General features: G+C 45.8%; 9 protein-coding genes across 9 annotated transcripts; 3 read left to right on the plus strand and 6 right to left on the minus strand.

Moving 5' to 3' along the window:
• Nucleotides 1-481: 481 nt before the first annotated feature.
• CCR75_004526 (uncharacterized protein) lies at nt 482-1,433 on the plus strand (the record flags this gene model as incomplete). Its single annotated transcript, XM_067962612.1, has 2 exons — nt 482-1,077; nt 1,328-1,433. The coding sequence occupies 2 exons, from the start codon at nt 482-484 to the stop codon at nt 1,431-1,433; spliced, it is 702 nt and encodes a 233-aa protein (XP_067816915.1).
• A 24-nt stretch (nt 1,434-1,457) lies between these two features.
• CCR75_004527 (uncharacterized protein) lies at nt 1,458-2,425 on the minus strand. Its single transcript, XM_067962613.1, has 3 exons — nt 2,174-2,425; nt 1,917-2,037; nt 1,458-1,859 (listed from the first exon to the last, which is right to left on the minus strand). The coding sequence occupies exons 1-2, from the start codon at nt 2,341-2,343 to the stop codon at nt 1,935-1,937; spliced, it is 273 nt and encodes a 90-aa protein (XP_067816916.1). The 5' UTR covers nt 2,344-2,425; the 3' UTR covers nt 1,458-1,859; nt 1,917-1,934.
• Nucleotides 2,426-3,113: 688 nt separating this feature from the next.
• Nucleotides 3,114-4,088, minus strand: CCR75_004528 (uncharacterized protein; the record flags this gene model as incomplete). The annotated part of the gene is made up of 1 exon (XM_067962614.1): nt 3,114-4,088. The coding sequence occupies one exon, from the start codon at nt 4,086-4,088 to the stop codon at nt 3,114-3,116; it is 975 nt and encodes a 324-aa protein (XP_067816917.1).
• Nucleotides 4,089-4,338: 250 nt separating this feature from the next.
• On the minus strand, nt 4,339-6,291 carry CCR75_004529 (uncharacterized protein; the record flags this gene model as incomplete). Its single annotated transcript, XM_067962615.1, has 1 exon — nt 4,339-6,291. One exon carries the CDS (start codon nt 6,289-6,291, stop codon nt 4,339-4,341), a length of 1,953 nt encoding a protein of 650 aa, XP_067816918.1.
• Nucleotides 6,292-7,398: 1,107 nt separating this feature from the next.
• On the plus strand, nt 7,399-8,820 carry CCR75_004530 (uncharacterized protein; the record flags this gene model as incomplete). The annotated part of the gene is made up of 1 exon (XM_067962616.1): nt 7,399-8,820. The coding sequence occupies one exon, from the start codon at nt 7,399-7,401 to the stop codon at nt 8,818-8,820; it is 1,422 nt and encodes a 473-aa protein (XP_067816834.1).
• A 191-nt stretch (nt 8,821-9,011) lies between these two features.
• On the minus strand, nt 9,012-10,186 carry CCR75_004531 (uncharacterized protein; the record flags this gene model as incomplete). Its single annotated transcript, XM_067962617.1, has 5 exons — nt 9,012-9,289; nt 9,351-9,707; nt 9,785-9,946; nt 10,012-10,078; nt 10,146-10,186. The coding sequence occupies 5 exons, from the start codon at nt 10,184-10,186 to the stop codon at nt 9,095-9,097; spliced, it is 822 nt and encodes a 273-aa protein (XP_067816472.1). The 3' UTR covers nt 9,012-9,094.
• A 116-nt stretch (nt 10,187-10,302) lies between these two features.
• Nucleotides 10,303-10,674, minus strand: CCR75_004532 (uncharacterized protein; the record flags this gene model as incomplete). The annotated part of the gene is made up of 1 exon (XM_067962618.1): nt 10,303-10,674. The coding sequence occupies one exon, from the start codon at nt 10,672-10,674 to the stop codon at nt 10,303-10,305; it is 372 nt and encodes a 123-aa protein (XP_067816471.1).
• A 294-nt stretch (nt 10,675-10,968) lies between these two features.
• On the minus strand, nt 10,969-11,723 carry CCR75_004533 (uncharacterized protein; the record flags this gene model as incomplete). The annotated part of the gene is made up of 2 exons (XM_067962619.1): nt 10,969-11,029; nt 11,206-11,723. The coding sequence occupies 2 exons, from the start codon at nt 11,721-11,723 to the stop codon at nt 10,969-10,971; spliced, it is 579 nt and encodes a 192-aa protein (XP_067816470.1).
• Nucleotides 11,724-12,219: 496 nt separating this feature from the next.
• On the plus strand, nt 12,220-13,021 carry CCR75_004534 (uncharacterized protein; the record flags this gene model as incomplete). Its single annotated transcript, XM_067962620.1, has 3 exons — nt 12,220-12,259; nt 12,357-12,471; nt 12,847-13,021. 3 exons carry the CDS (start codon nt 12,220-12,222, stop codon nt 13,019-13,021), a joined length of 330 nt encoding a protein of 109 aa, XP_067816476.1.
• Nucleotides 13,022-20,425: the final 7,404 nt, after the last annotated feature.

Here is a 20,425-nt window from a genome sequence, read left to right on the forward strand (position 1 = left end):
GAAAGTAGATATAATGGTGTATATCTACCAATGGATAAGCCTTTAGAATATTACCATGTAAAGTAATATTCTCCAAATATTATCTACCTTTTAAATAATATATTAATTAACAACCTTTAAGTGTTAATTTCATGTAACGATACACCCCGTTACAAATAAGTCTGTCTGTTCCTCTCTCATATATATTTTACAACTGGTTGTGGACGCTCGGAATCGTAAGCCGAGATGTGTGAGACATGCAGCTATAAATACCCGGCGACCATGGCCATAGCTTTGCTGCCTTCACGAAACAAAGCCATTTGCGGGCACCAAAAACACGTGGTCGTAATAAATGCCGTCTTGATCTTTTTGTGTCAAGTATGTGAATCTCCATTCTGATCCGACCAGGATCTTTTTGATCTGATTTTTTCCTTCTAAAGATGCTAAAATAAAAGATTCATTTTTTTATTTCTACCAAAGTATCAATTTGCTTAATCATTCAATGGTGCGCTCCACGTCCAAGGGTTTTACGTCTTGTTCCGTGCGCAGACTCATGCTGCTGGCAGTTTTTGCTCTATCAGCGTGCGTGGCAACCCTCTCGACGGGTCCTAACACTGTAACTCGCAGCTCTTATCGACACTTGAAAGAGCTGCCGGACACGACGAGCTCTGCGCTTTCCGAAAACAGAATCAATTCGTACTACGACTCGCTCAAAGCAATAGCTCAACAGCTGGAAGTTGGCATTCTGACGGCTGTCGGTAACCTGCTTTCCGTTCTATTAGGTCCCATAGGCAGACTCTCTCCGAAAGCAGAATTTGAGATGATCGTTTCTAAAGTATCGAGCAGTCTGGACCAATCTGTGGAGATTGACTACTATGATAAATTGTTTGAAAAATTGTTAAATATATACGGGGAGCCCGACCTGGAAAAATTGATCAAAACTCCAGATTTGGGTAACGAGCCCATTCTGAGTGCCATGAAAATACGACTGCACCTGTGGAAGACGGAACATAGGCCGGGAACTCTTCGTACACGTCTTAATGTAAAAGAGATGCCACGTGAAGAGAATTCGAATGTCAATCCGAGCGTTGACGCGATGTATGATCTCGTATAGTGGCTCGCTGGACGAATTGCAGCATTTTTTCAGATGCACAAACACTTTTTTTTTTGCAATTGGATTCGTTTAGCTTTTCTTCGGTCTGTGCTGAGGGAGCTAATAGATATACTGCGTTTCTTATAGAGAATAAGCACGAGATTAATACATTTCCTTTGCTTTGTTTATTTCGAGGCTCCACTTCAGTGATTTAGAGTATGAAAAGTAATATTTATTGTAATGTTATGGTAGTAGGGTCAAAGTAGGCCGAAAAGATGGTGGAAGCATGGCGACAGAAACTAATACAAAAATTAAGTGTGATAAAAAATTTCGAGCAAAGCCGGCTAAAACGAAGAAGTAAAGGATAAAATGTTCGAGAAGAGGTGGGATTATCTGAGGGATGTTTTATTCTTTTCTTAATAATTTTGACGTGATAATAGTTTCTGTTAACACAATACTTATTGAAAGACATAAATTGTAGTCGCAGGGTTTTCACGCGGAAGACCGTTATATAGTGCTATTTTTGGCACGGAGCTCATATAAAGAAGCGGATCATGTCGCGAGGGAATCGCGAACTATGATGGAAAAAGGCGGACATTGAACACGACAAAAGTTCGGTTGGCAAGTGCTCAAAAGAGGGCAAGCTACAATAATTGTTTTGAGCGCGACCAAGACGAGCATTGTGATAAATTTTAATTTTAATGAATATAATGCATAACCTTGCCGTTTTAGAACCGATTGAAGAATGATGGTCTTTGATCATTTTAGCCGCAACATCCTCCGCATACTAGTAAAGCTCATGTCAGTCTCTTAAGGTAAAAAAAAGAAGCTTCTATTATAGAACCTGGCGGACTGCGATGCTTCACCTGTCCCATTTGACGCGGACCCTTACGGCGATCATTTCCATGAGACGTTCTCCGTCCTTGACTAATGTTGCTGTTTGGACGCAGTGCAGTCGATGGGTCCTATTCATTAGATTAAGAAGGGTGCGTTGCGTAACGTGATGAGAACGCATAACTAACCGAGAAAATCGAGGTGACACTGAATTTTCTATGCGTTAGACAGTATATTTTAGTATTTCATAAGCGCACAGCGACGTACAAGAGTCCAACAAAGTCAATTGCCCCCCAAAATAGGTCCGTAACGATGGAGAATCGCCATGGCGAGCGCTTCTCCACCACGTCGCCTCCAGTAATGTACGTCATGATCAAGAGATTTACGACTAAATTAGCGCTTGACAAAGTGAAGTAGTTTCGACAATATGTCATCATTGATCGTCTATTGGTTATAAATTTACCTTCTCTTTCAAACTTAGTCGATTCGCTTGTATTAAACTTTAGGTATTTATCACTTTATACCCTCTAACGCTTTTTTATCTTCATCTGGACCTGACATATCCTTGAGCCTAGCTTACATTCGGTGTGAAACATCTTTAGTATGTCCAGCCGTGCAATTTCCGGAAGAGAACGAAAGATTTGTTTAAGTCACCACGATCAAGTATTATACGTCGTTTTGGAAATGCGCTGCCGATATCAATAATGTCGTTTCTCATCACGACCGCTTCGGTTAATGACGTAAAGACGGACAAGCTGTGATATTAACGGTTGAAACGAGTGCTACGTCGGATTGCTTCTTAAAGCCGAAGATTGTCAGTTTTTTGCGGGAAAGAGGCTGAATCTTGCGTGAGGACGATTCGACACAATTTAATGAAATTTGCGTGCAACTGAAGAACAAATGCCGACGTGACAATTTTGTGAAGATGAGAGCCGACTCGCTATCAAGAAAGCATTGTTAAGACAAAGTATTTGCTTTCGGATGGTATTGATTACCTGCACCAATCACTGTGAATGAGCAGATTTTGATTAGAAATAAAAAACAAACTATTAAAAAAAAATAGCAACCGAGCAGATCGATCCTTTATGCGAATATAAAGACGGAGTTACACTCGTATCCTCATCAACCCATAACGTAACTCCTTAATCAAAAAGACCATCATTCTAAACTTCAGGTTTTTCACACAACTCGTAAGCCTCGCGAAATTTTACTTCATCCGACGCTTCTTGGTCGCGCCCTTGGTAAAGTTCTTGAGTTGCTTGCCCTTCTTCTTGCGTTTCCCGCTGTCCTTTGCGTCTTCCTCTTCCTCCATCCCTCCTTTCTTCTTCCCCGCATTCTCTTCCCGTCCCAACACGCGCTTTAAAGCATTCAAACTCCGCTCTCTCTCGGTCGCTTCGGCTCCCGTCGTTGGTAAAAAATGATTCCGTTTGCCTTTGACTTTGCGTTCCGTTTCGCCTTGACGCATGGCATCAAATTTGCCCATTGATGCCGTTGAAAACTGCACTTTTTCTAAAGCTTGACTCGTGCCTTCTTTGCCGCGTTGTTTTGCCTTGATATTGTCCGTATCGAGTAATTCCAAAGGTATGCCCGTGGGGGTACGAATAGTAGCACTTGCGTTAAGTTGCTTGCCACGTCCTTGCTTGAGATTATTCGCTTGGGCGCGTGTGTTCTTGTCCACGCGCGCGCGCTTCTCCTGTTTGCGTTTTGTCCACGGATCTGCTTGATCTCCTGCTTTCGTTTCGACAGCCCAATCATTCATATCGTCCGATGCACGCTGATAGCCCCACGTGTGACTCCATTCGCCCTTGGCTTCGTCAAAGACTTTGCGACTCTTCTTGCGCTTGTCAATGCCCTTGTCTTTGGCAAATTTCTCCCATTTTGTCTCGATTTTGGGCTTTGGCAAAGGTTTTTCACGTGGAAGAATCGTCTGAGGAGGTGGCAATTGAGCTAAGGGCCCCATGTCCGACAGAACCCGTGGTAGCTCGAAAATATGATTCATTAAGAGCTGTACATTCTCGCGTGCGTGAAGCGCGAGTTGTTTCTCGTTTTCATACGAAAATGGGTGCGTATCAAAGGCCGCGAGATTGCCAAGATCATACGTTAAATCATCTTCCTTTAACACGTCGCTCGTGCTTCCTACGGCATACGCAACAGGCGCGATTTCGGACGCCTTGACCACCATTGGGGCTACGATAGATGGCGCGTATTAAAACTCGTCTTGAAAATTTGATTGGCTGTCGTGTCAATCCGTTTCAACCAATTAAAATACCAAAAAAATGGACAACACCATGCAAATTAAACAAAAACGTGTCAAGTCAACTCGGTGACTAGGACACAGCATACGACTCGATTTTTTTTTATTTTTTTCGGTCAATTCAAAAAGAAAACTGCTAGATCGCATGCTCGTCCACCGTCAGCTCGATCCCCTCATTTTAGTGACGACGACGTTTCCTTTCAACTCCTTTACGCGCATCGGTAAGGAATTGATCCAAGCCAAATGGATCAACGTCACTATCAGTGCTTAAAGAACGACGACAACGCCGACTACGCGACCTCGATCGCGAAGACGATAACGAGCGGCGTCGAGGCGTTCGTCCACGCGAAGACGACGACGAATACGAACGTCGACGTGTTCGTTCACGCGAAGACGACGACGAATATGAACGTCGACGTTCTCGTCGTCGTTCTCGTCCATACGAACGTACGTGTCGCCGTGAAGCCGAGCGGTCCCGATACGATCGAGAAACCGATCGTTTAAACGCGTTCCGAGTCATTGATCGACCATGGGATCGAGATCGCAAGTGTTTCGACCTCGATGAATTCGATTTGGAACGACTTCGAGGTTTTTGTTCGGTCGTAGACGACACAACCGACACATTCTTGTCTTGGAATTGCCTTTCATCGTTTCTTTTAAACTCTTTCGAGAATTGCACAGGTCCATCGCGTGTACCTGCAACAGTACCCCGAAATTCCGTGTCGGCTTGAAACCGTTTTGTAGGTCCTTGTTTTAATTCTTCATAATCGTGCGCGGCGTCCATGGCGCTTGTGTCGATCGTGGGGCGGTACACACTAGCAGGACCTCGATCCACCATGGGCTTGGAGTATACTGTATACTCGTCTTCGTGTCCAAACCCCGAATTCAAACCTTGTGATTGGTTAAATAAACGCGCATCAAAAAGACCATCACTCGGATGAGTGGCTTGCAATTGGCCCAACGCAATTTTTTCAGAAATATCACGAGTTTTATCGCGAATTGCTTTTCCTTGTTTGCCTAATTTTGTCAAACGCAAGTCGCGTTCGCGCGCTTTTTTGCGTTCCCGTCGAATTGCGTCCCGTTCGTGCTGGCCATCGTCGTCATCATGCAACGTGTCGTCGTCGTCGCTACAGGCACGAATTCCAGCACGTTCCATGCGTGCTTTCGATGCCAATTCGCGCAATGCTGCTTCGTGTTGTTCCTTTTGCTTTTGTATGACTTTTTTGTGCACTTGCGCGCGTAAATTCACTTCTTCGCGCGCATTTCGTTCTGCAATGGCTAACGCTTCCGACAAACTGGCAAAATTGTCATTTATTGTCACTTGTTGCAAACCACGGCCATCCGCAGCTAATCGTTTATCCAATGCAATTGTAAATCCTTTTGAATTTTTCCAATTTGAGATACAGGGTGGGATTTTCCACGACTGTTGATCCGCAAGCGTTAATTTACGAGGGGGAGAATGAAGCACTGGTACAGGAGGTGACGGAGGACCACGGACGGCTTTGGTATGCTGAAATTTTGGCGGTTCCATGGGGTCTTTGGCCACGTCAACCATGCGAATAATTCGCTGTTGTTGCTGGTCATTTGGCGTGTATCGAATGTACTTGGCCGTGTCTTTAACGTTCTGTACACGTCCACTTATATTCGTAGGAAGAGCACTAGTTACCTTGCCCTGAACAAGTACTTGTAGCGCTTCTCGAGTCCGTGTAGTCGTCTCAATTTCCTCGTCTTTTGTAGGAAGTGCCACGACCGCGGCGTGTCCTGTCTTCTCGACAAGGGCATCGAACGTGGTAAAGACATTGGTCTTGTCTCGGTGCTGTTGCGTAACAATGGCGTCGTACCTCACAGTGCCATTGTTGCCACGTACTTGGAGTGCAAGGGTGTTCTGAGAGGAAGCAAACGACCCATTTCGAGTGGTTTTACCCATTTCGAGTGGAAATTGGGCCATCTGAAGTTCGGGGTACGCACCCCCGTCGCCAAAGTCTTCAAGACGACGGGGTACGAATGGATGCTTTGTACGATACGGATATAAAGGAATAGAAACGGACGGAGAAGGAGGTGGCATGGAGAGCGGGGAAGCATCGGAGAACGTCGTGTACGACCGCACAGGTGCTGGGAACACGGCGCTCATTTTCAAGGTGCGGGAGTGCTGGAGAAAACCTGTGTATTTTTGACCAATACGTCTGCGAAAAGTTGTTTTTTTTGGGGGGGGATTTTGTGAAAAAAAAAAATGGGTAACAGATTTTCGCAGCTGGATCGATCTGAGTCTGCAACATGTAAATGTCCATAAAAATGGAGTTTAGATTTAAATTTGGTATCAAACACATAATTTTCATAAAGCGCAAGTGTTGCCATTTTTGGCCATCTGGTCGGCTCACGCACGTTAGATAGAAAGACATGTGGCGTAGTCTTTCGCGAATTTGACAATATCTAGCTTGATGTGAGAGCTGTGTCGCAGAATGAGTGTGAAAACGGTCATTCCATAAAAGTAGACGAAGATAGATGGTTCGCTATTCTGATACGGCCAACAAGAAATGCATTGATTGACTCGGTAACTCGTCGTGTTATCTATTCGGTGGATTTTACGGAATGATAAAAAAAAATCAACTTGGCCGAAAGTGATTTTCTTCTTTACATAGTTTTTAATTTCTATCGTCGGATATATTTTTAAAATTGCTACGATGCACACATGCAAACTTTAGTCGCAAAAACTCAAAAAGGTTGCGGAGAAGTGCGAAGTTGCCTCGTGAAGTGGCAACTTTGACGCAAAATGACGACCAATTTTTCTTCACGACAATGCCTCCTACTGAAATCTTGTAAACCTTTAAGAGTCGGTGAAGAATCAGCAATCTGACATCCTGTCCGAACTGCTGACAGAGCAAATTGACCTTTTGTGATAGGCAAGTCGTTTCAATCCATACGGTCGCGAGTCTTTGCCATAAAAGTCCCAACATCACGTTTGCACCGTAACATTGACGCAAATATATCAATACGCAAAACGCTATTCTACCAATCGCAATACAAAAAGGAAGACATCCGTCTGTGTAAACCTATCCAAGACACTTGCAATTGGACGGGTTTTGCACTACCGGACCAAAACCCATCTGCTCAAGTGGGTGGTAACCGGGACGTCTACTGCTCGAATCTGATCTCCCGAGGCGGACTAGAGCCCTTACTTCCCTATTCGACTGCTGTCGCCACACCCTACTCGAGGGTTTTAAGCGTCAATTACGTTTCCATGGCAGTGCTCACGTCCGAGGACCTCAAGATTTCTTTTAATTTCTTCTGTACCGTGTATGGCATTGGCACGCTCGGTGTACCGTCAAATTTTGCTCGTTCGGGGCTTCCGATGGCCACATTTGCGTTAATTTTCATGGCTTTTGCCAACATTTGCTCATGTGTAGCCATTTCCCGAGTCATGTTGGCAGCCCCACCGTCGGTAAAAACCTATGGAGACGTTGGGGAGTGGTGCATTGGCATCTGGGGACGGTATCTCGTGGTATTTGTGCAATTTGGCGTCTGTTGCTTGGTTCCCTGTGCATTTCTCGTGCTTGGCGGTATTCTATTGGATGGGATCTCACCTGGCGCATTTGACCAGGAATACTGGAGCATGATCATGGCTACCATGCTTTTACCGGTAATTCTCACCCCAACACTGAAAGAAGGTGCAAGTGCGGCATTTGCCGGATGCATTGGCACTTTATTTGCCGATGCCATTTCACTTGGCGTGCTCACGAGTGGCATTGGGACCAACCACCGTGCCATTGTGAATCCCAACTACGATCTAAGCCAAGTCGTGAGCTCATTTGGGAACTTGGCACTTGCCTACTCGGCTGCGGTGTTAGTGCCCGCGTTGCAGCGCGAGCACTCGCAACCCGAGCGCATGCCTCGTGTTGTGGCATTTACCATGTTTGTGGCCGCATGTTTATTTCTAATTATTGGCACAACGTCCTATGTTTCCGTGGGGTGCCAAATTCCCGGCAACCTTCTTTTTGCCATTGGCGGGTCCGCGCTCGACCTTCATGCGGACCGTGGCCTTGTCGTATTGGCTTATATGTTTATGCAATTGCACATTACGATTGCATTTTCCGTCATTTTAAACCCTGTCCTTTATATTGCGGAACGTGGAATCTTGGGCATGCATCGACCCCCTCATGGAGCAACGCTGGACGAAGAGTCCCCGGCATTTGCCGGCAGTGACACCCCCCATCGCGCAACGACAAGTTCCATTGCCGAAGCGAAATATGACCAATCACCGCAAGCTCTCGTGGACGAGTATCGTACTTGTGGCACCGTAATGATTGCCAAGTACGTGGCGTTACGTATTGGTATTGTCGTTGTGCTATTGATTATTGCAATTCTATTTAAAGACCACTTTGTGGACTTTACGGATTTTGTGGGCGCTTGGGCAGTCTCCATGGCCTGTATTATCTTGCCCATTGTGTTCTATCTGAAGGTTTTTTGGCACGTGTTGCCGTGGTACGAAAAAGCCACGGGCGTCGTGCTTATTGTCGTAAGTGTCGCGCTTGGGTCGTACGTGACGTACACGACGGGCAAGAAATTGTTTCTTGACGTCAAGAGCGACAAAGTGTTTCAGTACTGTCCAATTGGTTACGACATGGTCGTGTACACAAACGTAACGTTTTATGACTTAAAGTAACCCACTTGAAAATTAGTTGACGCTTGAAGCAAGCTTGAAATGTTAAGTTACCGAAATATGAAATTTTATTTTAGACTGTTAATTTGTTGTTGCTGAGGTTTTATTCTTTCGAAGAGGCAGCGTTTGGGGCCTTGGATGGTACAAATGTGCTTATTGCATAGGCACTAACAATATCGTCGACAACAACGCGCTTAGGAGATCAAGTTGGAGGTATATTTTTTCGATCGAAATTAAACGCAAGGTCTTGAACGATAAGTACAAGCTATTGTACGACTTAAGTGTACAGTACGTTATATGTGCTTGTACGATCATTATAGAACCCGCCCAATTCAAAATTAATGGATCCATCTTCACGCGTGCCGAGCATGGACACTGCGATCGGCATAAAACTACGCATGACGTCACTTGACGTGCTTGATACGTCGCGAAGACTAACAAACACTCGCACATGATGTTTACGCAACTCGCCCTACCCAAAAATTACAAGACTCGTTAGCTGTTACACGAAAGTGACCGCAATGTTACCGTACATAAGTCAGTAAGGCCGCCGGTATACCGGTGACAAATTGCGGGACTTCAAGCAAAGACACATTAATTTTCATCGCTTGCGGTACCGTGGATGACGTCAAAACTCGCAACTTGGCTCCATTCTCCGCATCGAGATGTCGGTCCGCATAAATCGTCGACAACTCGGAACATAGACACACAATATCGTTTGTATCCACATGCTGCAGCAATGTGTTTAGCCAGACCCAAGTTGTGATAATGGGTACTTCCGGTCCCACGACCACCGCGAGTGTATTGCTTTCATCCGTCACGGATAATTCTGTCCTCGAGAGCACGACAGCTGCGTTTCCGGCAATATCCGGTTGCAACGTGCAAGATGGCTACACAATAGAAACAAAATAATTCAATTTGCGAATGCTGCAACTATTGCAATCTTATTTGAGAGAAACAACTTTACAATATATTGATCGCTTGTCACCAAGGTCCCTACTGGGGTCCAAGTGGCAGTCACACGCTTGATAAAACCCTGAGCCACTCCAGGCATGGCGATAATTAGAGTTTTCGTCTTGATCGGTTTGTTAGCATGAGGTCCTAGTAGCTGACGCACAGGGCGACTCCACTATTTTTTTTTTTTCAATTAGCGTGTGAATACGAATAAACTGCGCCAAACTTTACGATTCATACGCGAAAAAAGGCCTTGCCAGGGCTGGCGTCCGGTGCGTCATATGATGAAGAATCACAAGCGCGAGAGCTGAAGAATGAGTAGAAGGTGGTAAGCAGAGCGCTTTGACCGAGCGATCCGCACGTAAAGCACGCACCTGAACTCGGCTTCTTCGGCGAAGCGAAGAGCTAGCGCCATTGTTTAAAGAAGTGTATGCCACTCGAACTTTTTTATTTCAATTCGGTTCGCTATCAAGCAAAACAATGATTTTGTTGCCAATACAAATGCCTCTTTTCAATTTCATTCGTTTACTTCTACGCGCTACTTTTAGCCACGCGCTGCACTTCGCGTGTGGCCTTGACCGACACTTCCTGTCGCTTTTTAGGGACATTGTACCAAAAGCGCACAAAGCCGTCGCGCTTGGCGAAGATTGTATGATCCTTGCCCAGACCCACGCCTGTACCCACGTGGTACTTGGTACCACGCTGGCGAATAATGATGTTGCCGGCCACGACGCTTTGGCCTCCAAACTTTTTCACGCCCAGGCGCTTGGACTCCGAGTCGCGGCCATTTTTTGTAGACCCTCCAGCTTTCTTTGAGGCCCAACGGCGGGACAGCGAGTACAAGCCCTCAATAGAGGCCCCTATGCGAGCTGTTGCCGGACATTCGAACACGCGCATTGCCATTGTTATGGTTGGTTTACGATAAATAAAGAATGATTGTCAGCTGGCATAAACATAGAAATTTCTACCATGTAATGTACACACAGTTGCCTCAAAATAGTCACGGTTTTTGCCAGAATCGAAATATTGACAAAAAGGGATCACTCCATACGACTATAGCGGTCATCAACCAAAGAGAAACAATTCTAAGTAGCGTGGGGTATGGTTTTTTTTGCATTAGAAGTCACGGGGTTCTGTTTCAAGCCGCCTTCATTCTGCTATACTTTGGTCTTCATTCTCTGTTATAAAATAAAGCTGTCACTGCGCTTGTTCAGCGTGATATTTCATTTGTACAGCGCCACCAACGATTCGTCGCACTCTGATACCAAATGCTAATATAAAAAAAAGATTGTTCTACAAACGGCCTTCTTTTGAAAACAATCGTTCTTTCACAAAAAAACAGCAACGAAAATGAAAAAAGGAAATTGTATTAAATGCATAGACACAAAATCTGCAACTTCGCACTCAGTGCACACGGCTCGACCTTCGGCTTACAAGAAGTAGGCACCGACAGTCATGACCGTCGCGCACGCAACGGCCATCGTGGTGTGCGAAGCACCGCTTGTCGTGTCGGTGGCAGACGAGCTGCTGTCCGAGGCCTTGGGCGTCGAAGTACCGGTCATAGACCCCTCTGGTGTCGATGGCCCGGCAGCAGTCGAGTCCGATACCTGGTCGGACGTGTCCGTGCCAACTGTAGGAGTCATTTCTCCCGATGCGGAAGATTCTTCCGTCGCCGTTGCATCAAGAGGGGCGGTGGCCGTCTGCGTACCATCCGCCGGAGGTGTCGTAGTCGTGCCATTCGTCGCCCCAGCCGCCTCTGGTCCAGCAGTGGTCGTCTGTTCCGTACTGGCAGTGCCAGCATCGGCTGCGGGTGTTGTCGTAGTCGTGGTGGTCGTGGCAGCAGCAGGAGTCGTCGCGGTCGCAGTGTCTGGCGTCGTGGCAGGCGCAGCGTCTTGAGCGCTAATGGCAGCCACCGCAATGGCAGCGAGTACGAGAATCTGGGAGAACTTCATTGTTGTCGGTGAGAGTGAAGGTCGAAAAAGAGTCGGTTGGGACTTGGGCACGTGAGAGTGAAAAGGAGAATGAGCCTTCCGATCGTGGGCGAGTCGGGCGAGGCTTTTTGAGCGTCCGGTTGTGGCTTCACAACCCCACAAACAGGTGGTTTTCGGATGTAAAAGAGGAAGTGAAATGGCCAATCAGAAACGATCCCTGTGCAAGAGATGTCTTTAATGGGGCGCAAAAAAGACGATCAAAAAGAGCGGATAAGAGAGTTCCGGCGAGACATGTGGTGGTGGTGCTATAATTAACGGATGGTAGGACGCAAAAGCGCTCTGCACGGGTCAGGTTGAGAAGGTTCTCCAATCTTCTCTCTCTCTGTGACATGTGGTATTTCTCAGAAACCTTCGTGTAAACGCGAGGGAATGGACACGGGAATTAAGGTCTGAAAAAGGGTACTTGACTCGAGGTTTGTGGTTACACCGGCTGAAGACGCCTAACCTCGCGTGCGATATGCCAGCTGTCGACATTGGAAAAGCCGAGATTGTCGCGGGTACGTAGAGGCGACCCTTTGTCCATCAGAGGGAGGGGAACCGACCAGTGGATAGGAGGGATAGACTTTATTTTAAGGGCGGTAATGGTTATGGTAGCGACATTTTACTTTGACTTGAAAAAGATAAGAAAAAAAAAGGAAAAACTCGACTGCTTTGATGGGATAGCGATTTTTCCGTGGGTAGTCAGTTGGCCCTTGATTTTTACCATCAAGTACGTCCATATGACGGGAATAGGGACGCGGGTGGATATTAGGAGCGGCAGCTGACGTGGCAGCTCATAGACAAGGGGGTGCTTGAAAGGCTGTCTATGGTGGTGACGCCGTCTTGCGGTGTGGCAATGAGTTGTATCATTTAATCGAATACGAGGTATAAAAGCTTCGTTTCGCTAGGCAAATGTTGCGACAAAGCGCTCGAAGAGTGTGCGATGTTTTTTTTTGCGTCAAGTTGCATTCATACCGGCAATCGAATTAGTACCCTGGTTGCAAACAGCTTATACTGAGTGCAAGTTTAATTGTTTTTAAAGACATTTCATAGGGACGAGCGAGGATACTAGTCAATTTTATTTAGGTTGTTTTTTTTTTCTCAGGGATTACGATCGCGCGAGGCGAAAGGCCCTTTTGTACTGCAAAAGCTCCAAGTGGCAAATCTCGATTTTATCGCCATTTGATATTGCCAAGAATTATTTAAGGCTAAGCCTCGTAGCGTCGCAAACAACTGGGCTCATGTCGCCGAAATGGAAAACAGACGGCGAGGCACTGTGAGGCGTACTAACCTTCACAGACGTTGCCGAGTTGTCCATACCAAATTGCTTGCTTGTTTTATTCTCGGCGTCCGCAATTTACGGCTGATAGCAAACATCTTTCCTGGGTTGAATACAATTGCGACATGATAGGGTGAGCGGAAGATGTAGAACTTTATTTTTGGCTTCGATTTCGCTTTTTAATAGTCCAACACCTTTGCGAATCGAGAATCCAGCGTTGCTTGAAGTTCTTTAAATAATTAGATTGATTCTTTTACGATGTAGGACGGCTGCGCTACTATAATGTGATTTGTGAGCAAATCCATCGATTGCTCCAATTCAAACGTGTTTTCTATTCGGCATACAAAAAAGCTCGCTTTGGCTTTGAATTTTAAAGAATTTTTATCAGCACATCTGTTTGCATCAGAGATTGGGTTAAGACAGCAAAGTATTGGCTAAAAATGCAAACCTGCTAACTTGCTTTTGGCCAATCACGCAGGCATGAAGTTGAAACTATACATAAGACGTCGTTTGGAAATACTCGCACCTCAAGTGGTGGGTCTACTTACATCACGTAAGTAATTAATCTTCCGCTTCAGCATATAAGTATTATCTACAGATATAACATTTTATGTTTGGTTAAAAATAGGTATTTATATTTAGAGAAAAGTACCAAAATACCCTGACAAATGCAGAAAAGACAGAAATCCCCCTATAATTTTATAAATGACCAAAATGCCCCTGGCTATGGCATATTTATATGCACGCAAAATCGTTGCGCACAGCATAATCACATCACTTTAACAAGTCTTTCTCGTTCGAAAAAAGGAGAATTATTCAGTAACCCGCTGTGTTTTTTTGAAGCACAACGTCATACTGGCCTGCGAGCCGGAACGCGGCTACTACGCTCGCTGTAAAGACCGCCAAGGCAACTGGAAGGCTGTCCTTTACGCTTCTACAACCCACGAGCTTATCAACGGTCTACTTCTGAAGCAAGTGGAAACCCCTTTTGGAACAAGACGAAAAGGCAAACTACTCTTTCCAGATGCCTTTCCGGTTGTTGTCACGCAACCGGGCCTCGACTTCGCTCGCAACCCAAAAAATTGATGTCTGTTGGTGGCCAAGGTGAGTCACACCTTGACAAAAGTGTTCGACTCGCAAAGTCCTGATGGTGAACGTTGGTGCGTCGGCAAGTTTTGCAGCGTGCAGACTCCAGGAGCAGCCTTTTTGCACGCAAGCCACTGTGAAGCGTCGTTTGTCACTTTTGATCACCGCGAGCTCGAACCGTTCAGCGATGGCAGTCGCTTTGACTGCTTCCCGGCAGTATTTCTCATTTGCAAACTACGTTCCAACGGTAAGCTGATGTTCCGCCATAATTGGCGCGGAAAAGAAGCGAGGTAGGGGCGCGGCGGTGAGGTAAAGTGATGTGATTATGCTGTGCGCAACGGTTTTCTGTATATATATATAAGCCATAGCCAGGAACATTTTGGTCATTTATAAAAGTACAGGGGTATTTCCGTCTTTTCTGCATTTGTCAGGGGTATTTTGGTACTTTTCCCTTATATTTAATGCGACTAAATATGAATCAGTCTGAAAACTACTTCTTATTTGGTAAGTGCGCACGTGGAGTCAGATCATCTGCCAAACACGAGAGGAAAAGATGCTGCGACAAAGAGTGGTGGCAAACACCGAAGTGAGTGTATTGTTCTGTTCAGTCTGCTTTCTCTTCACCTAATCCTAACTGGGGTTTGTACCTGTTTTGTGCCGTTTTCCTGTCACTGACGTATGTCCGCGTCGAGACAACTTCATCGATGGTGTCGGTAAGTCGGCCGACTACACGTTGCTTTTTAACACTCCTCCCTCACGGCGTCGGGCGCACGTCTGACATTATCCACTTCAGCTTTTTTTGTTTCAACTTTCCATGAACCATTGAGTACAGCGTCATCAGCTCTCGCAGACGGACAGCGCAAAATGCTTTCGTTAACAAGTCAGCTGCCGTTGCCTTCGTCGGTACGTAAGTGGGCTTCAGAATCCCTTTCTTGGCGTAATCCTTGATAAACTTGAGCTTAATATCGATGTGCTTTGCGCGTGTCGAACTCTCTTCATTATCCAGCTGACAGATTGCCGCTTGATTGTCCATTTCCATGGTCATCGGCAACGCTATAGTGAACTTCAATTCGGTAAGTAGTTCGCGCAGTCCCAATAATTCTTGTCCGGCGTGTGACGCTGACGCAAATTCTGCTTCCATGGTAGACATCGCGACGGCCACCTGTTTGCGACACGTCAAGCCCACAATCATGCCGTTCAAGCAGAATATTTCGCCGCTGACCGATTTACGACTGCTCTTATCGCATGCAAAATCTGCGTCGCTTATGCTGGTAAGTTCCAGGACGGAATTGTTTGTATCTTGTTTTTGCTTGAGCCGTAGTTTTACATCCTTGGTTCCTTTTAGGTACCTCGCGATCCGCTTGGCCAGGTGCCAGTCGCTTGATGTTGGTGCATCCGCTCGGCGAGTCGCTCGGTGGACTGCATATGCAATATCGGGGCCTGAGCAGCGTGGTAGCTACAATAGAGATCCAACAATGGACTGGGAGCTCTGCACCGATGCGCCTCTATCTGGACTATCCTTGGGAAGAAGTGGGTCCACGTCACGCACATCGTTATCATAATCGAGTCCTATCGGTGTAGTAATAGGATTTGCATCTTGTAAACAAAACTTCATTTAGTTATATAATATGGATTTTTTAGTAATTCGATATAAGAATAAATTAAATCACTACGTGAATTATCGAAGGATTTGCATAAAATCGATCAAAGGGGTATCCTAGAAGCTTTAAGAAAACTGTTAATTTTATATAATAATCGACAATTATTTTAAAAACAATGATTTAGCTATAGGCCAATTTAGACTTTTAGAGGTAGAAAATAGGGTAATAATTCCAACTAATAGTCATATTCGAGTTCTGATTACAGCATCCGATGTTTTACATTCTTGGGCAATACCCATTGGAATATTTTTTTTATATTTCCTTCTTTTTTGAAATGTTTTTTTTATATTGCTGCTTTTTATCGATAACGGTAGGTGCATTATCTTCCCTACAACAAAAATAAATAAAAAGATTATTAGCTTATAGTTCTATAAGTCACGTAGGTTTTATTTTAATAGGATTTACATCAACCGTGTATTTGGCCTAAAATTTCGGGATATCTACGTCCTGAAATTTTACCGATCCAAAAATAAAACCCTGTAAATATACTAAATATAGCGCCCATTGACTAAACGTATATACAATATGCTTAGGTTTTTTGGTTTTTTGGTTATTATTTATGGTTTGTAGGAAACCCCTAGAGATAAGTGTTCTATTTAATCAAAAACCCCAAACATATATACAATATGTTTAGGATTTTTGGTTTTTTGGTTATTTTTTACGATTTTAAGGCAAACCCCTATACTTTTACAGAAATTATTGTTATTAATTTATATAGACGCTTCTTGATCGATGTCATACCCATTCTCAGCCGAATAAGAAATTCGCAAACCTAGGAATTTATTGACGACTCCCAAGTCCTTGATATGCAGTGTTGTCAAGAATAAAAAAACTAGATCTACACGTTCCTGCGTTGTCCCTGTCGCCAGTAAATCATCCACATGCACTCCAACAATAGTATGACCAACGCTGTCGATTTTGAAATAGAGACAGGTGTCTGTCCCACATTGCACGAAACCTGCTCGTAGCAATTCTTTTTGAAGAAGCTCTGACCAAAATGGGCCAGCTTGCTTCAGACCATACAGACTGCGCTGAAGTCGTAAAACCTCTTGTCCAGAATGCTGCAGTCCAAGCCGCTGAAGGTCCGCATCATCCACAATCATACCCTGTGGTACAAACAAATAAATGCCGATTTCTGGCTCCGTGGACGCCTTGACATATGCATTTGGCACATCACCGTGTCGCGCTGGCACTCCCCATATTTGTAACAGTGCCAAAATTACCTTACTCGTCGTCATATCCATGACCGCGGCAAATGTCAGTGTGTAATGTTTGCCCAGGACTTTTCGTTTCGACATGCCACCATGCGTGCCTTATAACCTCCACATTACCATTCGCATCTCTTTTCGTTTTAAAGACCCACTTCGTGTGAAGCGGGCGCATGTCATCAGTGCGGGGCACAAACTTCCACGTTTCGTTTGCGACCAGCGAATTAATCTCAACTTTTGCTGCACGCTCCCATTCGACGCGCTTATCACTATTCGGAGCAAATTTCTAATTAGTAGGATCTTCATGACACACTGCCCCAATAATCTCCCGTGGTGGGTTAATCTTCCCACCAGATCGTGTTACCATGCCCGAACCAGGGCTAGTCACTTCCATTCTATCAGCGGCTTCTTGACTCAAACGTTTTCCTTGACCTCCACGCGTTCCGCGCTTATTCCGCTTCTAAGTTTTGGCGTGTGACGCCTCCCGATGTCCAATATCGTCACAAGTACTTGAGGTCTTCTCTTCGCCAATCTCGGCCTCAACTGCATCATCGCATTGTCGAATGAGCCGATCATTCGCCTCTTGGCGTAGTGTCTTGATAATCTGAACGTGTTGGGTGGTACGTACCACCCGGTCCCTCGTAAACAAGACGCGGTATCCTTTAACGTCATCATTCTTGCCAATAATGATCCCCTCCTCCCCGCGTCTGTCGAGCGCCTTCAGCTTTGATTTACGTATAGCAGTACACGGTGAGCCGAAGATGACAATGTCAGTCAGGATAGGCTTAATCCCTGTCAGCACTTCAATAGGTGGTGCGTGTCCAATATCTCCTCGTGAAGGGCTGCGGTTCAAAATATAAGCCGCATATTCCGCTGCGTCGCCCCATAAACTTAAAGGCAAGCCAGACTATAAGATGATTGAGCGCATCATGTTCATAATCGTCTGGTGCGTACGTTCCGCTTTCCCAATAGATGCTTGATTGTCAGCTTCCGAAATCTGTCGACGTACACCTTAGCTCTTGCAAATGGATCCGCAACCTTTTATTCACTTCTTCCATCTGTTCGAAGGCAATGTACTCTGCAATCAAAGCGCTTTTCAAAGTAGACGAAGAAGTGCTCGAACTGCTTAGATGCCTTGTCTTTGGTCCTGGCGAGAAATACGCGACAGTAATTGCTTTCATGGTCAAATTAAAATTAAAATTAATCATGTATCGGTTTCCAAGTCTGTCGGCTGGAGTGATCGGCCCCTTGATGTCGCTGCAATGACACCGCCAACTCTTTCAATGGGTGCGTTCCGTCCTGTGTCTTTCCGCGATTGGTTATTGCGCCTTTGTTTGCCGTGAGCACATGTCACGCAAGTCGGCCTTTCCTTATTCGTAAGACATATCCCACTTTCAGGGTCACGTGCCATGCTCTCTATTGTGTCTCAGATGAAAATCCAATTGACTCCCCAACTGCACATCGCTGCACGGCGCATTCACTGCGTCAGCGAGATCTTCTTCGCCTCAGCATTGACGACTTTTATAACCAATATGTTGCTCGCATCCTTGTGCACATCAAACACTTTCCATCCGTTACGTCGACGGCCAACGTAACGTTTTAGCCCGTCAAAGCAGAGCTCGTATCCCAGCTCCTCTATCTTGCCATATGAAATAATATTCCATGGTAGGTTGTGTGCATAGTATAATTCACGTAGGGTGACTGGCGAACTTCACCGTCCACACAAGCCTTGAATGTAGCAATTCCCTTGACCTGCATCTTCATGGTCTCACCGTTCGGGAGCAAGCATTCTTCTTCGCACTCAACTGGATCATGCAGCTGTGCAGCTGTTGTCACCAAATGACGACTGGACCCGCTGTCAAGAATCCATTGCGACGTGGGATCCACCCCATCAGCAACGGCCACCCAAAATTCTTCTGCTTTTCGCTTGGACAGTCACGCTTGTAGTGCATTTCTTTTTTTACACTGGAACTAAACGCCTGGTTTCTTGCTCTCGCGCCAAGTTTTACGTCTTCGATCGCCATCATTCTTAGCTTTAAATACAGCCAACGTTGCCCTTCTCCCAAAGATAGACGTAGGGTCATTCATCTGAGCAAAGTGCACTAATTCCTCCGCTTGTCTCAAAAGTCACACGCTGCGGATTATAACGCGCAAGTAGAACTTCTTGAAACGCACTTGATGAACAGGCGCACTTAGCGATGTTCTCGAGCATCTGGTCAGGCGCTCGACCGACAGCATCACTCACAGCCATCATAAACATCATGTGATCATCCCATGACACCGAATCTTTCTTCTTCGACGTGAAGAGCTTGAATGCTTATGATCTTGATATTTTAGGGCCAAACTTCATGTGCATCCTGTCCATCGCAAACCACACTTGTGGGTTTTCGGAATACCAGCTATCCACTTAGCTGTGAAAGTGTTGGCCAGCTTTGCAGACCAAATATCTTCCTATGACGTCCAGCTTAATGTCTTTTGTCCACATGCACTCACTGAGTTCTTCCGGGATACGAACTTGACGAAGAAATCGCTTTCCCCAAGGACCGAATTCAGCTCCAAGTCCAGGATACACCTCTTTCCCTTTGAAGGCCTCAATCGCAAGCTTTAGGTCCCTGATTCCCGGCACCCTTGGCGCCGTAAGGTACGTAGGAGCTTGTGTCGGTCTATGTGCAGCTTCTTGATGATGTTGTGGATGAAAACCTATCCCCCCGACTGCTCCTCCTGCCCTCTCTTGCCTGAATCCTGCTGCATAGTGTTGCGCTGGACTTGGCGTGACTTTGTCTTCAAGGGAAGCCATTGTCGTGCTGCGGCCGTGTCCTGTGCACGCCTTCGGATAAGTGCGGAAGGTGCTGCTACAGGCAGACGCAACCGAAGCTTGGTCACCTCCAACTTGTCGAGCTTCTAGCCTGTTAAGGCGAGCTCTCCGATATCACCCTACATTTCCGTCATTAATTCCAGCAGCCTTGCCACAGCCTTGCCCGTGTCGGCGCCTGAACTAGCTCCGGCGTCGACGGCGCGCGGCTAGCTTGGCGCTTGGGGTCGATGTGAAGCATCCTCATCCATTGGATTTGGGCTCATAACCTGCATAACACGAGAGGAAAAGATGCTGCTACAAAGAGTGGTGGCAAAGACCGAAGTGAGTATATCGTTCTGTTTAGTCTGCTTTATCTTCACCTAGTCCTAACTGGGGGTTTTACCTGTTTTGTGCCGTTTTCCTGTCACTGACGTATGTCCGCGCCGAGATCAGCTTCATCGATGGTGTCAGTAAGTCGGTCGACTACACGTTGCTTTTTAACATAACCGCTCCCGTGACGACACGTATACCAGAGTACTTAATTCGTTGGGTGGGCTTGCTAAGGCGCCAATCACAACCACCTCATTGCACGCGAGAGTAGTCAGTCAAACCTCTTCCTTTGTAGGCGAGCACGTCGTAATGCGGCCACGCTCTAC

The sequence above is a fragment of the Bremia lactucae genome, linkage group LG14 (genome assembly GCF_004359215.1).
Source record: "Bremia lactucae strain SF5 linkage group LG14, whole genome shotgun sequence".
In the NCBI taxonomy this organism is placed as follows: domain Eukaryota; phylum Oomycota; class Peronosporomycetes; order Peronosporales; family Peronosporaceae; genus Bremia; species Bremia lactucae.

Excerpts from the sequence above, each read along its gene's own strand:
- CCR75_004527 (XM_067962613.1), bottom strand. The coding sequence starts at position 2,343 with ATGATGACATATTGTCGAAACTACTTCACTTTGTCAAGCGCTAATTTA. Across the intron at positions 2,038-2,173 it reads ATTGACTTTGTTGGACTCTT|GACCCATCGACTGCACTGCG; the intron begins GTACGTCGCTGT and ends TCTAATGAATAG.